This window comes from Aptenodytes forsteri, unplaced genomic scaffold (genome assembly GCF_000699145.1).
Source record: "Aptenodytes forsteri isolate BGI_AS27 unplaced genomic scaffold, ASM69914v1 Scaffold199, whole genome shotgun sequence".
Lineage (NCBI taxonomy): Eukaryota > Metazoa > Chordata > Aves > Sphenisciformes > Spheniscidae > Aptenodytes > Aptenodytes forsteri.
The window spans coordinates 1,126,342-1,144,076 of NW_008795921.1; the positions used below are offsets into that span (position 1 = coordinate 1,126,342).

The 17,735-nt window shown below is 40.2% G+C and overlaps 1 protein-coding gene across 2 annotated transcripts in view; it reads left to right on the forward strand.

Annotated features, from left to right (window-relative positions):
• ITM2B (integral membrane protein 2B) overlaps positions 1-17,735 on the forward strand; it is a 57,961-nt gene that overhangs the window by 29,740 nt on the left and 10,486 nt on the right. For both annotated transcript variants that reach the window (XM_009284905.2, XM_009284904.1), the window contains exon 2: positions 17,144-17,272. In XM_009284905.2, the coding sequence (XP_009283180.1) occupies positions 17,144-17,272 (129 nt within the window). The remainder of the gene's footprint in view (positions 1-17,143; positions 17,273-17,735) is intronic.

A 17,735-nucleotide genomic window follows, 5' to 3' on the forward strand; every position in this document is an offset into this window, starting at 1 on the left:
CAGGCGGGGGCGCGGGGACGGGCCGGCGGCGCCGAGCCCGGCTGCCCTCCCGGTCCCGCAGCCTGTCCCCGGCCGCTGCCTGCGGTGGGGAGGTCGGGGCGGCCCCACGGGGTGGTTGGGGCGGTCGCACGAGTTTGTGTGCGTGGAGAAGGCGGATCGCGTCTGGTCTTCACACCGCGTTTAATCCCCTCCGCACGGATAAGTCCGGCAAGCTGCTAGCGAGCTCGCAAACCTAAAATGTTTCAGGGCAGGGAGCGCTTGGCGAGGGTGAAGTTGGAGGTTTGGCCGTGCTTGTGCCGCAGCGTGTTTGCAGAGCCTGGTGATCGTGTGTTACAGCGAACATCGCTTTGAAACTTGGGCCGGTTTAAATAAAGGAACAAAGAGCTGCTTCCCCCCGCCCCAAAACAGCACCCAAACTCCAGCCGCTGTCGCCTAACCTCCGCGTCTCCAAACAGCAACAAAGAACAAAACAGCAACGGCCTTTAAAGTTTTTGAAGTGCAAAACTGCCCAGAATATAAAGGTTTTTGGTTGCAATTTCTGTGCTCCCATAGTCAAAACCAGTTTTTAATTAGGAGTAGCGTAATTTGCTCTAAGCTTTTTGAAAAGAGAATGAAAACTTGAAAAATGGCCAGCTGCACGTAAACAGCATGCCTTGCTGTTTTCATTTGCTTTCACAATCTTTTGTGCATCAGGCCTGTGAATTACCAGATTGGATCTGCAAAAGAGATAGTGTTTATTAATTTCCTAAATCTTTGTGATGAAATTCTGCCTGGGAAGACAGTATCTGTTGAATTTTTAGCATGTAGTTGTGCCCCAGTGTAGGTTTCACTGTGATTTTGATGGGGCCAGGTTCTTCACCAACAGAATCCACTGTCATTTCAAAGCCAAGGGGGGGACCACAAGATATTTTCTAGTGACATCTTCCTGGTACAGCAAGAGGTGAAACTTCACACATCTACTGAACGTACTGCATTTATAAAAGTCGGACCAAAGTATTTAAGCCCTTAGAACAGTGTGCCACAACAAATGAGACAGTATCATTACTCAAATTGCCTGCAATTACAGGAAATCCGTTAGGTGATCTGTGAGCCTAGTTGTTCCTAGCGGGAGTGCCGTTCTCTGGAAGGTAATGGATTCCCCGAGCCCAGCTTAAGCTGTGGAGTTTCTTCCTGACCCCAGGTTTGGTGATTGGTTTGACACCGAGCACATAGGCAAGACACAAACTACAAGTTCCAGAAAATGGGTTTTTCATACTACCTTAGAATCTAGATCTGTCCTGGATGATGTTTGTTTCCAGATAGCCTACCAATTTGTGCTTGTCATTCCTACTGCTAAACAAACAAAATACATCTGGCTAATTGTACACTGGGGATCAAATCCTGCTGACCCTGTCCAGATACTGACGGAAGCGTGTTATTTGACTATGATTTCCTTAATGCAGAGCTGTAAATTCTTGCAGCTGAGGATGAGGTACAGGATCTGCCTTGACTTTGCTCAGGTCTTAGTACTGCTTTCCTTGCCTAGAAATGAGACTTGCAAACGTTTATTAACCAGGTCAAAAGGTGGTCTGGCCTCACAGTAGCTACTTATAAGTTCTTGCACTGTTATCAGGGGATGAACATGCCTGAACAAGGCTTAAAACAGTCCTAAAATAGCATGCTATCCGCTAGGAGCGGATGCTCTGTACAGATGAAAATTCCAAAAGCAAATGAGCGCTCTTAAGGGACGTAGAGCCTTTGACATTCTCCTTGACACATTTCCATCTTTTCTCAGCAGAACTGCAGACCTACACCTACCAGTGTGCAAAATTCTCTTGAATAAGCTTTTTTTGAGCTTGCGTGTTTTAGAGCATAAATAAAAGCAGATCTGAGTACCGTAGCGTCATCTGTAGTTTTAGTAGAAAAGGCTATGCAATCCATGCAGGATTAACAATATTGAAACAAATTATGTCATGTAGCTGTAGAGGTATTTGGGTCTTCAAGTGTGCGAGTTTATTCTCAGACCTCGGACAAAAAAAGGAACTGAGGGCCATTGTAAAACTTGATACCTTTGAGGTAAGTGCAAGATACACTCTTTGAACTTTGCCTCCTCTAATACAAATGCATTAGAAATGAATCTTTTCCCCCTCCTCCACAAGGAACTCCTACTGCCTATGCAGTTCTTTGGAGGGAAGGGGAAAAATAAACCACATCTGACAAATGTATTATTCGTATCACTTCATTGCTGGAAAACCCTTAGCTTCAAGTGAGGTTTGAAGGCAATATTAGAATGTATATAGAAGAGTGAATTCCGGTAGATTGAAAAAAGGTCACATCTCCAAAACAGCGTACATGGGACATTTGTTTTCCCCTCTCCGGTATCTTTACAGACATTGTTTCTGTAGGACAATAAATAGGTCTGGATCACAAGTGTGAATGTGAAAAATACTACAACATTTTATGAAGTTTTCTTTTATGAAGAAAGTCCTGGGAGGAGTTCTGGACTGAAGTAAATGGAAAACCTTAAGAATGGAAGAGGATCGGCAGAATTGCACATTCAGAATTTTATTATGAAGAACTTCCAAAGATTTGAGCAAGAGATATTAGTAAACCAGTTGATACTAATGAATAAAGCCAAATACTCTGAAATGTCCAGAAAATAAAGATTTGTGGAATGAGCTTTTGGGCTAATCCTTTGATGGTCTCGTTCTGCTGCTTTTCCCGGTACGGTGTCATGAAGACTGCCACTCTGTCTGCCATTGCAGGATTACTTTCAAGTAGATAATCTTCCTAGGGCTTATTAAAGAGTGTTTGTGGCCAAAATATGCTGATGTTGTGGCATAGAAATACTCTGATCTCACCAAAATTTGGCCAGTAACCTCTGATGCAGACACTAACAGGAAAGTAATTGGGGAAGGGAGGAGAGGAAGATGTGAGAAGAGTAGGGGATGTATCACGGGAACAACAGCTTAAAAAAAGCTTTTGGAGAAGGCAATGGTCTTAGGCATTGGAGTGTGCTACTTAAAAAGGAGTTTAAAAATCAGGAGTGCTAATCCTGTCTCTGCATAAATCACCTGTCAGTATTATTGCATGTTGTGAAAGTGGCTCCATACTTACTGTAGGCAACCGTTACAACTCTGTTACTGCTGTTGGGATGATACTTCTATGCCATAATTCTTGGCCAAAATACAGAATACTCTTAGTGAAGGTTCTCAGGCCACATTTAATTTACCACTTTGCTCATTGTCAGTACAATAGGGTATTTTATGACCCAGTTTCCCAACAAACAAACAATGTGTGGTATTTTAACATTTCTCCCTACAATAGATCTTTGGAGAGCCAAAGATAGTTCTGAGCATAGTTGAAGTCTTTGGACATTTTGCAGAGTCCGTTCGATAGATTAAGTCCTCCCCAAAGCTCTTTGGGCCCTCAGTAACTCTCAGGCAGCTGCTCCCTTCTGCTGGGATAGGTGGCAACCTTTTTTTTTTTTTTTTTCTTTTCCCCTTGGGGCGCTCAACTCAGCACATCTTTACCAAATACAGCTTTGTGTGTGGAAGCTGTGGAATCACACATATGTATCATAGCTGACCTTTGGATAGCTGTATCTGCAGAGAGTTCAATGTGAAAGTGTAAATGTTAAGAATTTTAAAAGCAGCAGCTTTCTGCATTTGTTCCTTATGAGCACATTATTACTCTGCACTCTAAAATTAATCTTTTTTTTCAGTTTAAAATAATCTTTTCTAAAGCAAACTAAAATAGGCACTTTTAACACAGAGTAAGAGGTTTCACCTCAGAAATACTGTTGAGCAACTAATGAGCACTATTTTTCCATGTAGAAAACACCTTAGATTTTGTGTAATTGGTGCTAGATGTTTCTGAAATAAATGTGTTAGCTTTACAGTTGCTATACTGTGTGTGTGCACGCATGTGTATATATATAAAAAAATACTATATAATATATTTATATACTATATATTAGTATACACACTAATAAATAAACATTTGCTTATTGTTTTGCTGTCAGGAAAACAGGTTTTCCTACTTTATGGGACGTGTCTGTAGATGGATGTTTTGGGTTTGTTTTGCTTGATTTTGGTTTCTTTTTTCTTGGAAAAGCGTCCTTATTCTCTTCATAGCCTTCCTCCAGCAAATTTTCTATAGGCCTTTCACCAGTTACCGTTGGGGAAAGAGCAGTCTTTGTATTTTCCTGTATTTTCCATGATGCAACTAGGTCATTAAACCAACCAGCTTCTGCTGTCTGTCAGAGCATTCTGGATTAAGGCATGGTTATTTAAAAAAGGACCAGAAGTAAAAAAAATCCTAGCAAACGGAATTCTCACCCCCTTCTCCTCCCTGACTTTGCTAAGATTTTAATGAAAAGCCACCAAACCTCAGATGAAAACCCTCCAGTTTCAGGCACAAAGGATACCCAGGATTCTGTCACTTATTTAGCTTTATGGGTACCTGCAAGCATAAATTCAGGGAAATTGAGTTTATGTAAACAAAATTTGCGGCAGGGGTTGTTCACGAGGAACTTCCTAAGAAAAGAAGCCTTGTGGCTGATGTTGTTCCCTGCATCCTTTTACATGGTGAATCTGTGCTACTGGTTGAGTAGTGCAGCTTCCTGAAAATAAGATTGCTGTGGTCTTGAGCCGTTTGGCTCCTAAAGCTGTTCCGTAGTGGTTGCCAGCAATTGAGAGAACAATACTAAACAGCCAAGATCTTTAAAAGTTTGTGGTGCTCCCCTGAAAATCTCTCGCTATTTTGGAGTGGTGAGAAAGTTCAAAAAGTGATCTGTAAGAGCTTGTGTCATTCCCATCCCCCCAGCGATGGAAATGAACCTGTGGGACAGAGGGGTTCTGTCAGTGGTCCATATCTCACTTCCTTTTCTGTTTCTCATCACTTCCCGACCTGAATAACAAATACAAAGCTTTGGTTTGGAAATACAACCATTTCCCAGAAGAATGATATTTAATATTTCAAACAGGATGTATTCTACCAGACCTTTGTGGTAACTGCTTCGTCAGTTGTTTCTATCATTTACGTTTTTGGCTGTCTGAGCAAGAGCTGATGTCTGTACATATCATTACAGCTTATATGAATTCAGTGCAGGGATGAGCATAGAGACAATGGAAATACTTTAGATGGTTCTAAATAGTTTCTCTTTTCAGATTAACAAATTTACACTTGGCTGAGGCCCCTTGCCCTAAAAATGTATGTAGAGAATTTTTTTTTTTTTGCTTAACATTGTCATGTGGCAAAGTCCATAATTAGATGAAGCTTTATATAGTGCAATATCTAGAAAAACTATCCTGCGCTGTAATGTATTGTTACAGTTAATGCCATAAATACTTCTCTCATGTTCACTCCTGTCTTTCTGTGATACAATACTCTTTTCTTTCTGATAAGCTTCAAGAAACTAGTTTGGATATTAACGTTGCATAGTGGTATGAAAATGCCACTTAAACAGAGGCTGTTGGAACCAAAAGTTCTGTTCACTGGGAAAAGCTAAAGTTAAATTAGTTCATTTCTGAAGACACGGATCAAGATGAAATGCTGAACTTCCCTGTAAAAACAGGCATTTGAAAGAAAATGCTCTTGGAATCAACAATATTTTCAAGGGAAATGGTTTAGACTCCTTCCATTATAATGAATATTTAATCCAACATATGAATGTCTATTTCAAGAAAAGTTTAATTTCAAACTATAATGTGTACATATGAGAGTTTTTTCCTGTTAAGTATTTTAATGAAATGTTTACAGTTGCAAATGTAATCTAACAGTTGTGTTTTTATAGACTCAAATAAATCGATTTTCTTTGTTATTTGTGTGGTGTTTTCCATCTTTTTCTTATCAGCAATTTAATAAAATTTGATACTAATAGTTATTAGAGGGGGGGTTATAAGAATGGTAAGCATACTTACCTCCAGTAATGTTTCCAGTTAACTCTTCTGCAGTTGCGGTTTTGGAATTTTTGTCAGCTTTATACATATTTTCTATCCAGTAGCCACTAGCTACAGGCACCAAATAGCTTACATACAAAGAAAATAGTTCTCTCTGTGACTCTCAGGAAATATCTTCGAAAGCAAATATTGCATTTTTAAGTCCTAGTCATTTTAAATGTTTCTTATTCTGTGCTTCCAAAAACATTGTGGCATATTTCAAATGTAAGAACTACAGCTGGGATAAGTAATGGTGTGTTCTGTTAGCTATTGCATAGATTCCTTTTTTTTTCTCCTGTTTTTCTCCCCCCACCATTTATGCTGTGATTGACAAAGGTTAGCATTATCTGTTTTTAGTCTCCTGATCCATATGAATAATACAACATTCATTTTCTTACTATTTATGTACTGCTTTTTATCCTCAGTGGAAATTACTTTGAATCTACAGATGAAAAGCATGCTAATTTATAGAACTCAGATTATCTGTCCTAATTTTACAGATGTGGTAAACCAAAGGAATGAGATAATTAATAAGGTTGAACTCTGCAATAAAGTTAGAAATGGTTTTGCAGCAGACATCACATGGCCTAGGGTTTGGACCACAGTGGACATACAGAGAGACTCCAGCTCCTATCTGAGTGATCCATATGTCATCTACAAGCAAGGGTCCTTTGTGCAACAGCCATACAAAATTCACCGTGAAAAAACTAGCAAAGTAATATTTGCCCAACAGTTGTTATAGAGGTCATGGAAAAAATAAGTTGATATCTTGTTTGCCCTTTCCATATAGTGTCAGGGTGTGTACAAATATTTTTATGAAGTTTATGTATTATTAAGTATATAATATATATATACACGCATAAAATAAAACCCACAGGCATTTTAAGAGTAGAGTTCTTTGAATGCAAATCCTTGGATAATTTGTGGTTGTCTTCCTCCTAGGGTTCAGCAAACTCCTGCTTTTGATGGCAGCTTTCTGCTGTTTTGAGGGTAGAATGAGACTGTGGAATGACTGTGGAAAAAGAGTATGCTGGGGAGATCATATTGGGAGGGGGCTGTGATTTCTGGGATGGTTCTTACATGATTGCAGAATCACGAAGGTCTATTTATTTATTTATTTTAAAAGATACAGTCTACATAGAAAACCCTTGCATTTACACATTTGAAAATGCACTACCCTTTGCAGGGTAGGGTAGGGAGGCTGAACATGGCTTTTCCAGGCTGCTGCCCAGTGTGGTGAGTTGCCTTGCCTAAGGTTTGCAGTTTTGGGAAGTTCTCTTGCTGCCAGTTTGAACACTGGCCAGCGTCTGTGTTTCTGCAGGGTGTGATGCAGCCAGGTGCTGGGTACTGGAGTGCGTGCTCCACTTCAGGCTTTGAATGGTCTAATTGCAGTGAAGCCCTTCAGATTGTTACAACAGTTTCTTCTAGAAAGAGGATATAATTAAATGTAAGCCTTTCAAGGTCAGCTCTTCTGTGCTGATACTCATAAGTGCTACAATTAAATGCTATTCTGTATTTGCATGTAGAATGGCTTCCACTCAGAGAACTCTGCTTGCTGTACAGGTACTATGCATCTTAATTCACTAATACATGTATTAGCAAGGTAGGTTTTTTTGAGGACAGGGCTGCTGTCCAAAGGGACCCCAACAGGCTACAGTAACGGGCTGAAGAAAACCTCATGAGTTTCAGAAATAACAAATGCAAAGTCCTGTACCTGGAACAGACTCACCCCTCCGTCAGGACAAGCTGGGGACCACCTGGCTGGGAAGCCGCTCTGCTTGGGAAAGACTTGGGGCTCCTGGTGGACAGTCAGCTGGGCACAAGTCACTGGCATCGCTGAAGGCTGAGAGCTTTCCGATCCAAAAGACATCGGCAGACTGGTGTGAGTCCAGCAGGGGCCAGCACGATGGTCGGGGGCTGGAGCACATGCCCTGTGAGGAGTGGCCAAGGGAGTGGGGCTTGTTCAGCCTGGAGATGTGGGGGGACTTCACAGCAGCCTCCCAGCACCTGGAGAGGTGACTGGAAAGACAGTGACCATAAATTGAAAAAGGAGAGCTTCCAACCGGGTATAAGCAAAATATTTTTCAATCTGAGAGCTGAATGCTGAGCAAGTTGCCCAGAGAAGCTTTGAAGTGTCAGTCCTTGGAGGTTTTCAAAACCTGACTGCACAAGAGCCCTGAGCAGCCTGGTCAGGCTTCAGAGTCCACCTTCCTTTTGAGCAAGAAGTGGACTAGAGACCTCCCGAGTGGTTTCTGTGATACTAGATTCTACTTTTGAGAGAAACTGAGACATGGTGTTTGTAACTTGCTTGAGATGGTGTACCATCTGTGGCTGAACTGGGAATAAAGTTATTAAATCCTGAGGCTCAGTGGTGCATATGTGCATGCTAATGAGATCTCTTGGGTGAAATAGCTTGGGAAAATAGCCTTGAGAGAAATCTAGGTTAAATGCACATAGTGTTCCATCATACTGATGTCTGAGATTCTGGGTGAAAGAGCCATCACCGCTTGGGAAAATAGCCTTGAGAGAAATCTAGGTTAAATGCACATAGTGTTCCATCATACTGATGTCTGAGATTCAGGCAGTCATAGGAAAAAAGCAGAGAAATTTCAGACATAAGAAGCAAGCAGGGTAAGGAAGAGACAGGAACTGGAACAATCAAGGTCAAAAGGGTAATTTAGTATTGATCCATTTTAAGTGGAATAGGAACCTTCTCAGTTCCTGTTTTCAAACATGGATCTAATTCAGGATAAAGTCGAGAGAAATACTGAATTTAAAGTTATAGATTTATTTGGTGTAGTATTTGTAAGTATGGTAAATGCAAGTCAATTATAAGTCAAAGAATGCAGGTAGGGAAAAGGGTTTATTTTGGCAATGTGTAAAAATGAAGTATTTTTCAAAATTGGACAGTTTAATGAAATGTCGTGTTTGATATGCTGTAACCATAAAGGGTGTAGTGATTTTGTTTTCTGACAGCAAAATGTGTTCTGAAAAATGTCCCATATAACCTCTTAGGTTCAGGGTTACTTGTTTTAAAAAAATAAACATCCCTCAGGCACCTCTTGCCAGATACTTGTGCAAGCTTTCATCTGTGTGTTTTGGTGTATGACTTGCAAACTGTTGCACCAGAACACTTCTCTTTTCTTAAAATACTTGAGAAAAATAGGTGTGGAATGCAGAACAAATTGCCATCCTTCTAATTTATGAAAATGTGTAGGTAAATTCATCAACATTTATATAGAATGTAAAAAAACCTGACTTCCACCACCTCTTCACTAGCCAAGCTTATGAAAACTTTTTGTATTCAGTACAGTACGGTGGTAATTGGTAATTCTGTGGCTGTCAGCAGCAGAAGAACTTTTGAATTCAGCGTCCAGACATTTAAAGACAACACATTTTCCAAGTGGTGTAGGTTTTGTTGAAGTTTCATGTTGGGGGCAAGGGAGGGGGGACAAGGCAGAAGAATTGTAAAGCTGCAAAGGAAATAGAGGATGTGTGGAGCTTTATTACTTGTCTAGCACAGACCCAGCACTCCTGGATTTTTTTTTTTAATGATTCATTAATCCTCTCCCTGCATAGTGTTAGTGTTACTTAAAAACAGTAGATGTGTGTCACAGAATCACAGAATGGTTGAGGTTGGAAGGGACCTCTGGAGGTCATCTGGTCCAACCCCCCTGCTCAAGCAGGGCCACCTAGAGCCAGTTGCCCAGGACTGTGTCCAGACAGCTTTTGAATATCTCCAAGGATGGAGACTCCACAACCTCCCTGGGAAACTTGCGCCAGTGCTCAGTCACCCTCACAGTAAAAAAAGGATTTCCTGATGTTCAGAAGGAATATAAGATGGTATTAAGATCCTGTTGCGCTAATTGCTGTACAGAAAAAGAAAGGAGGGCAGTCCTTGGCCCTGAGTGTTTACAGTGAAAATGCAGGACAAGAGGCACAGTCAGTGTTGGTTGGTTGGGCAGACTAAAGATACAGCACTTCTGTGGCCATAGCCCAGCTCCTCTTCCCGAGAGTGTAGCACACTGGTGCGGTGAATGGTTTATCTTGTAGCAGTAATGAAGGGAGGAAATGGAAATAAGGTGTGCCAGTGCTCTCTGCATGTGGCAGAGACCGGAGAACTCTGCTTTGGGATGGGGAAAGATACAGGGGGTGTAGACACAGGATAAGAAGGAAATTATAGGAAGACTTGAAACCACTGGGTTTGGTGGTGAGAGAAGGGAGTTGGGGGATCTTGGAACTGGACAGAGAAAAGAGGAACAATTGGGAAACACAGAAGAAAACGGAGTAAAATATAGTGTGTGGTTAGTTGTACAATTGCTGTAGACGGCCTGGGATGAGGATACAGCCAAAAGCTGTGCATGTGAATCACCTGAAGAAAGTCCTTGCCTGTTCTACATGAACAGAACTTTCAGGCCATTTAAATAAGTGTGTTTGTTTTTTTTTTTCTTTTTTCTACTTTCTAGTCCATGTAAGACCAAAGCTAACAATAAAAATAACCACTCTTAACAATACTGCTCCCAAATTTAATCAAAGCAGCAGACTAAATAGTTACAGGCTTCTTCCTTCTTTACCCGTCCTTTTTAATTGTTGGCTGCTACCAAGTTTTGTAATCTCTTATCTCAGAAGTTGAAGGCAGTGTTTAGGTAAATCCGGATTACTTAACATTAAGAGTTGCAGGATTACTCTTCCAAGACACGCTTCTTTGATTGTCCCTCTGTCATGTAGCTGCAGGTGAACTGCTGATTCACATCCTTTACATTCACTTTACAGTTGTAATTTTCCTTGACTTCCTGCAGAGAAATTGAACTTGTTCCACCCTGTTTATCGCTGGTTTTATTTCCTGCTCCCCTTTTCTTGCCTGTTTTCTGATTTGTTTTTGTTCTCCCTTCACCTCCATCTTTCCCAATACGTGCGGCTACCTTCCTACCCACCAGCACTGATTCCCTTTTTAAGATGATCTTGAGCTGGCTGCTTACATTAATGTTTTTGTTCCATGATGGTTATGACGTTTGAACCATGAAATGAGTCATTTGACAGACACCTCATTTTTTATTAAAACACCCTCATTATTTGGTGAAAGGTAGCATTCAACTAATATAAAAATGACCTTGGACTTTGAACTTTGGAAAGCTCTTGGAATGTATTTTCTTCTCACTGCTGGAGTTCCTAGTGCTGTACAACAGATTTGGTATTTACAATATTATTTTATAGAACATATACAGATATTAGAAATACAGGAAGAGGTTAATAGTACCAACTGCCTAATAGGTAATTCTAATTAATTAATCTCCTTGGTTAGCCAGGCTACGTGACTACAGCAAGCAACACCAGAACTAAGGTCTGGTTTTTATGCTGTTCTTTAGGCAGAGAGTCTTTGGCCAGATGGACAAGTCCCTGTCCATCTTGACAGGAAAGGAACTGGCAGTGCTGCCACAGAAGGGTTGTAGTGTTCAGATATCAACTGCACATAAACAACCATAGCTTGTTTTCAAGCTTCATCATCTGGGTAGAAAGAATACGTCACTCCTTGTGATAAGCGAGAGATCTCTGAGGCGTCTATTGTATATAGAGTCTGCTTTTCCAACTAGCAAGTTAAAAGATCATTGTACTTAAATTTTAAATTTAATTTTATTAGGAAGCATAAAATTTCTGCTTGAGAGGCAGATCAGTATGATGGCCTTCCAGATTCGCAGCATCTGCCAAGTGAGGAGTCTTGCAAAAGCCTGCCTTAATTTCCCATCTGCAACAAGTAATAAATAGAATACCAGGCTTGGAACAGTCTTCAGGCAGGAATACCATGGGAGGAATGCAGAGCTCTTTCTAAATTAAGTTCATTTTAAATTGACTGTCTTTTGGGAGGATTTTCTACAGATGTCAGATTTACAAGTCAGAGCGGGCGAGCCTGACCAACAGAATTCCGTTTATACCGCCATTGGTCAGTATTTTATTTCAAGACTTTTTAGCCTCCCTCATTAAAAAACACTTTTAGGGAGTCATCATTAACTTCTCTTCTCCCCATTCCACTAATTAAAGCTGTGGTTGGTCAATATTTGCCTTTAGGAAGCTCAGTCTGCCCCACTGCATTCTGTCCATCCATGTCAGCTAACTGGCACGCAAAGGACGTCGGAAGAAAACTGTTCTGAACAGCTTCCAGCCAGTTCTACCCACACTAATTGTAAGCTTTTGTGTATGTGTATATATATATAAAAGATGTTATTCTCAGATGCATAGTTATGGATGGTTTGTGTATTATGCTGCAGACATTTTTAGTAATATTTGTAATACTCAGTAATACTCTGGTTTCTTTGTGGATCAAAGACTGCGTGTCGGTTCTGAAAGACACTTCCCCCTCTCAAAGTTATTTTTATCGCTATCGTATCTATTTTTAAATTTGGACCATTATCTTTTGCATAGGTGCACAACGGTCATACAATATTCTGGATTCCCCACAGCATATCCATCGTATCTGGTTTAGGTGGATTCTTACCTAATTGATTCGTATGAAAATTTTTTTTTTTAATCATATAATTGATGTGTCCTTTTAATTTCTGCAGGCACAAGGTCTGATAATCTTCTCGCCCATTTTAATATGAACTAGACATACGCCTTGTAAGTTTTCAGACTGCTTCACTTAATGTTAAAGCAATTATATTCCACTATGTACAAAAAGCCACAAGGGGAAAATCTAAGTAATTACCAATTCTAATTATACAGCTTTGTGGCTCAGTATTGGAGTTTCTTAGAAGAATTTTCTGATGTTACCCTGATAATCTTCTCGCCCATTTTAATATGAACTAGACATACGCCTTGTAAGTTTTCAGACTGCTTCACTTAATGTTAAAGCAATTATATTCCACTATGTACAAAAAGCCACAAGGGGAAAATCTAAGTAATTACCAATTCTAATTATACAGCTTTGTGGCTCAGTATTGGAGTTTCTTAGAAGAATTTTCTGATGTTACCCCAAACATGAATTTGGTCCTTCTGAAATTCAGCATTTATTTAAAGAAAAAAAAAAAGTAGCATTAAAATTGAACTCAAAAGAATGAGAGAATATGTGGCCAGTAGCCATTAATAACTGCTAATGTTTGCAGGTTTAGGGGCTATTAACTTTTTTTTTTAATCCACTCCAGAACAGTTAATGCTAATTGTTGTAAATATGTTCTTGTGAAGATCTCTCTGTAACTGAGAGGTGCTTTGGTAAATAGTTTGTGGTATCATTTGTCCATCTCCAAAGTGTTTCATGGTTCCAGTAACAAGACAGAGTGCAGCTTTACATTAGCTCCTGCAGTCGCTGATGAAGGGATCCTTACTCAAAACTGCACTCACCTTGCAACTTCTTTGTGAGAAGACGACCAGTTTGAGAGAATCTTGCCAACTTCTTTATATCTCAAATAAGAGAGAATTTAATACTTCTCATTTTCTATCTACAGGAAAATTGTTCCTGTAGAGCTTGAAGCTATTCAGGTTGGGAAGTTCTGAGCCATTTAATTTTAACACTGTAGGATTTAGTGTACAAGTGGCAGAGAGATGCTTCTGTTTCATGTCTTGTCCATGGGAAATAGGCTAATCAAATGTTTTCCAATTAGAACAATCAGCTCATCAAGGGAAACAAGCCAGTATTGGGCTTGCATCCAGTTCCTCCTGAGGCATTTTACATCAGAGAAGATTAGTTCTGTGGCATCATCTTAAGGTTGAGGATTCACCAGGGAGTTGGAAGTACACGAGGCAGGGATGAAGCAGAAGAGGGGAAAGAAAAGGACTGGGAACAGCAATGATTAATTATTGCTGCTCACAAAAGTAGAGAGGCATAGTTTTAGAGGTCAATCTTCACCTCGAGTGCATGATGCTTTCTTTTGTCAGGTACCTCTGGCAGTGGAAAGCTGACCTAGAGAAAAATTTGTCAGTGAGGCTGCAATCTCATGTTGTGCTCTGGCTTCAGAAGCTGGCGCTGCTATCTGGGACCAAAGTGTGGTTGTAACTATGTGGGGAGAGGTGCTAATTCAGCACTGTCCCTCTTAGTGGGGATCTGCTTTCACTTAATGGTTTTTCTTTCAGAACATGGGTCACCTGGAAGGAGGGTGAGCATCCGTCGCACTTTCTTCTCTTGCAGTGCAGAGGGTCAGATTTATATAGCGAGGGATGAATTATTCTTTTAGGTCAATTCAGCCCGAACTAAGCTGTCATGGCAACAATACAAAAGCTTAGCCAGCTTAGCCATGGGACAGCTACTAATATGAGTATAATTTAGCTTCAGTAGGTTATTTATAATATTTTAATTTAAGGTGTTTTTAAACTGCTTGATAGTGTACTTAGTTTTCAGATTCAGAAGAGGAAATCAATTCTGTGTTCTTCAACAGCATAAAATGTTTTCAGTGTTACCTAACGCTTGTGGTTCCTCTGTACTGAGATGCAATACTTTCATGCACTGTCCTAAGCAAGAGGCTAAACTGGGCTTGAACTCTTGCTCTAAGTTTACTGTGCTGTTTTCAGTAGGCTATGGACAAATGAATGCAACAGGCAACTACAAATACAAAATGTGTTACTGTGCCACCATTAGGGATGCCTTCAGAAATAATAGTGATAAAATTTAGCTGCTGGTAGAGGATTAAAGAGTTGTATTAAACGTATTGTTTACATCTGTCATCTTGTATATCAAAGCAAAATTATTTAGGGTGGAATACTGATAAACTTGTCCTTCAGGTTCCTCCTAGCATGGTAAAAGTGTAAAAGTTACTTTCCTTTTTCTGATTATTTTTGTGGCCTATGCAAAATTGATTTGACATTAATTCCCATCTCCAGGTAGGTGTTCACACTGTGTATGCTTTCTGCACCATTTCCCAGATGCATATTTTGTAAGTCTTTCTGATGTAAAAATGGAAGAGGCAGTTATTCCACTAATGGATAATTCTGCTTGAAGTTAAAAAAAGAGGAGGAAATAAAAGCAGCACTGGGAAGGAATGAAGATACTCTTTATATTCTTCTCTAGGGAATATTTTGGCATTGTATCCCAGAGCCAGTTTGCTATCCGTTTTTCTGACATTAACTTATAACAGTTTAAATGACAGCTATTTTAAAAAGTTTCAATTGGGTGTCCTTTATGCGTGGAAATATCTAGGGAAATAGTTACCTAATGATACGGGGCAACATAAAAATAAAAATCCTTGTTTTACCTGGTTTAGGTAATATAATTGAAAATTATAATTGAGATGATTTATAGAAGAATCCACAGTGAATCTTAACCTGACCTGAAAGTTAATTAGATTACCATGGGTATTATGTTCTATTCTCAGTCTTTGCAAACAGCCAGGTTAAAAAGCACGCAGCTAGTAATCCTGTAATTCTTTACACTGAATTCCTTAACTGATTAGTAATGTAAAAACTTTTAAAAGTTGTTACTTGTCTTTTCATTCTGCTTTTTCAGTCCATAGCAACTGTTTTCTAGCCCCTCTCACTTTGCCTTGTAATGTATCCCACAAATATTGGTTGGAAGGGGCCTCTGGAAGTCATCTAGTCCAACCTCCCTTTAGGAGCAGGACGGTTGCCAAAGCAAGATCAGCCGTGGCTTTGTCTAGTTGAGTCTTGAAAACCTCCGAAGATGGAGATTTCACAACCTGATTTACTGCAGTAATTTGCAAGGTAACGTAAAACAAAATCTGTGAAATATCTTTGGAGTTTGACTCTGAATATTTCTGAATCAGATTTTGGCAGCCGTTGCCTGGCAAAGAAGCTGCATTGCCACTTCTGTATGAAAGATAATTGCAGTGTACTGTAAAGGTGGGTTTCACATCACCTAATTTTACCTACATATGAATTAGGTACCTAGTTTGTTAACCAAGGAATCTCCCTCTATAATCAGTGTAAAGAAGTCCCTCCAAAAGACTACTTCTCCCTCTCAGGGATGGTTGGGATGAGTCACTCTCAGGAAGTGCCTCTTTCTCCCCACCGTTTACAGGGAGGGTCCCGTCTCCATTTGGTGTCAGACTTGCTTAGATGGCTTCGGCCAGATGAGGGGCATTCCTTCCCCACTGGACCAAGGCAGCATGGGGACTACACCCACAATTTTGTTCAAGTGGAAATCATTGTAATTAGCAAATACTGAAAAAAAACCCACATGAGGCAGAACATTGACTGACAACCATAGCTATCGATGCCTTCTCAAGCGCTTCCCTCATGCTCTTCCTCCATTTTCTGGTTTGGGTTTTTTTGTTTATTTGGCCATAATGATTTCACCTTGGTCATCATGCTACCCTATTGTTTTTTTGGTTGCAAAAGGGTGATGAATTGCTTTGTATTTATTTGAATTCTGATATTTTCCCAGGATTATCATGGCTTGGAAGGGGATGACTCAAAGATGGGGGGTTTTTTTGGTTGGATTTTTTTTTGTTTTTTTTCTTTTTTTTTGGATGTGAGTTATGCAAACACTTGGGGGAGGAAAGAGCATTGTGATGTGGCTGATAGAGAAAAGATTTTGCAAGCAGCAGTTTATTGCTTAGGATGCCTGTGGGGACTGCATGGTTATGCAAACTAGTGCCCCAAAGGGGAAACATCCTGTCATTCCTTTAGCATAACATGCACAGCAGATAGAGTGAGGCATGGCCAACGCTGTCTTAGAGCAGAAAACTTCCTTAACTACAACTTAAAAAGCATCTTTTTTTAATACCCACTCTTATTATTCTGCCAGCAAAGAGGTTGTAAAGTCTCTTTCTTCCTGATGGAACAACATAGGAAAGGATATATTTTGCTGTTCTTATTACCTTTGATCTTTTGTTGGTTCTTCAGGTTCACTTAAATTGCATATACTAAGATAAAAAAGAATCTGACCTTTCTGAATTGACTTCCTCGCTCTGCTGTTGTTGCATGGAGGTTGCCTGAGAACGGATATTTTTCTGTCTGCAATCTGTAAAGTGGCTCACTGTGTATTATTAGGTATCTCGGAAGATTTTGTTTCATTTTTGTCTTCCTTAAGTCTTAAGTCTGCTGATTTAGTCAGTGACAATGGCATTAAAAGTGAGTGTTAGTACAAGTTTTCCTGAACCTCAACTTAAATAGATCTGTTTTAAACTTCACCAAATAAAATATGTTTCCAAACAATTGTGATAAAGTGCGTATAGCCTTTTCTGATGGATGCAATGTTTGTACTTGCTGGGCCTGAACTATCTGCTGTCATACGTGTCTGGGGAACAGTGTGTTGAAGGTCTTTCTCTGATGCGTTGCAGGACCCTGAGGATGCTGTGCCTGTTGGGCAGAGGAGGGCCTGGTGCTGGTGCATGTGCTTTGGATTGGCCTTCATGCTGGCTGGTGTGATCCTGGGTGGTGCCTATCTGTACAAATATTTTGCATTCCAGGTAAGTCAAATACATTTTGTTATGGGAGGGTTGCGTTCTTCTCTGTTACGCCTTACGTTTAGAAGAGGGAAGAGGAGCAACAGACTAAACCCAATAGCCTTGCTACTCTCATTTTTATCTTTCTAAAACTTCAGCTTTTCTAAAGGCAAAGTGTATTGCCTGCTCTGAAGTTACCTGTTGGCAGAGGAGGGCAGGAACGAAGCTGGCAAATAAGAGAGCAACACTTTTGAAAACCTTACTTTGCAGAAGAAGGATTATATCTAAATAGGACTTGGGTTTAGGAACCCCAGTGGTGTCCCAGATTTTCACCTGCTCTCTCTCCTGTTTTGCAGTGCCGAATACTAGAGGTGGATTAATCCCTTGAAAGCCTCCTTGTTTGACCCCAGATTTCCTAGATGCATGCGGTACTGCTAATACACAGGAAAGGGACTGCTTGTCAAGGCAGTGCAGTGACTCTCCTCCT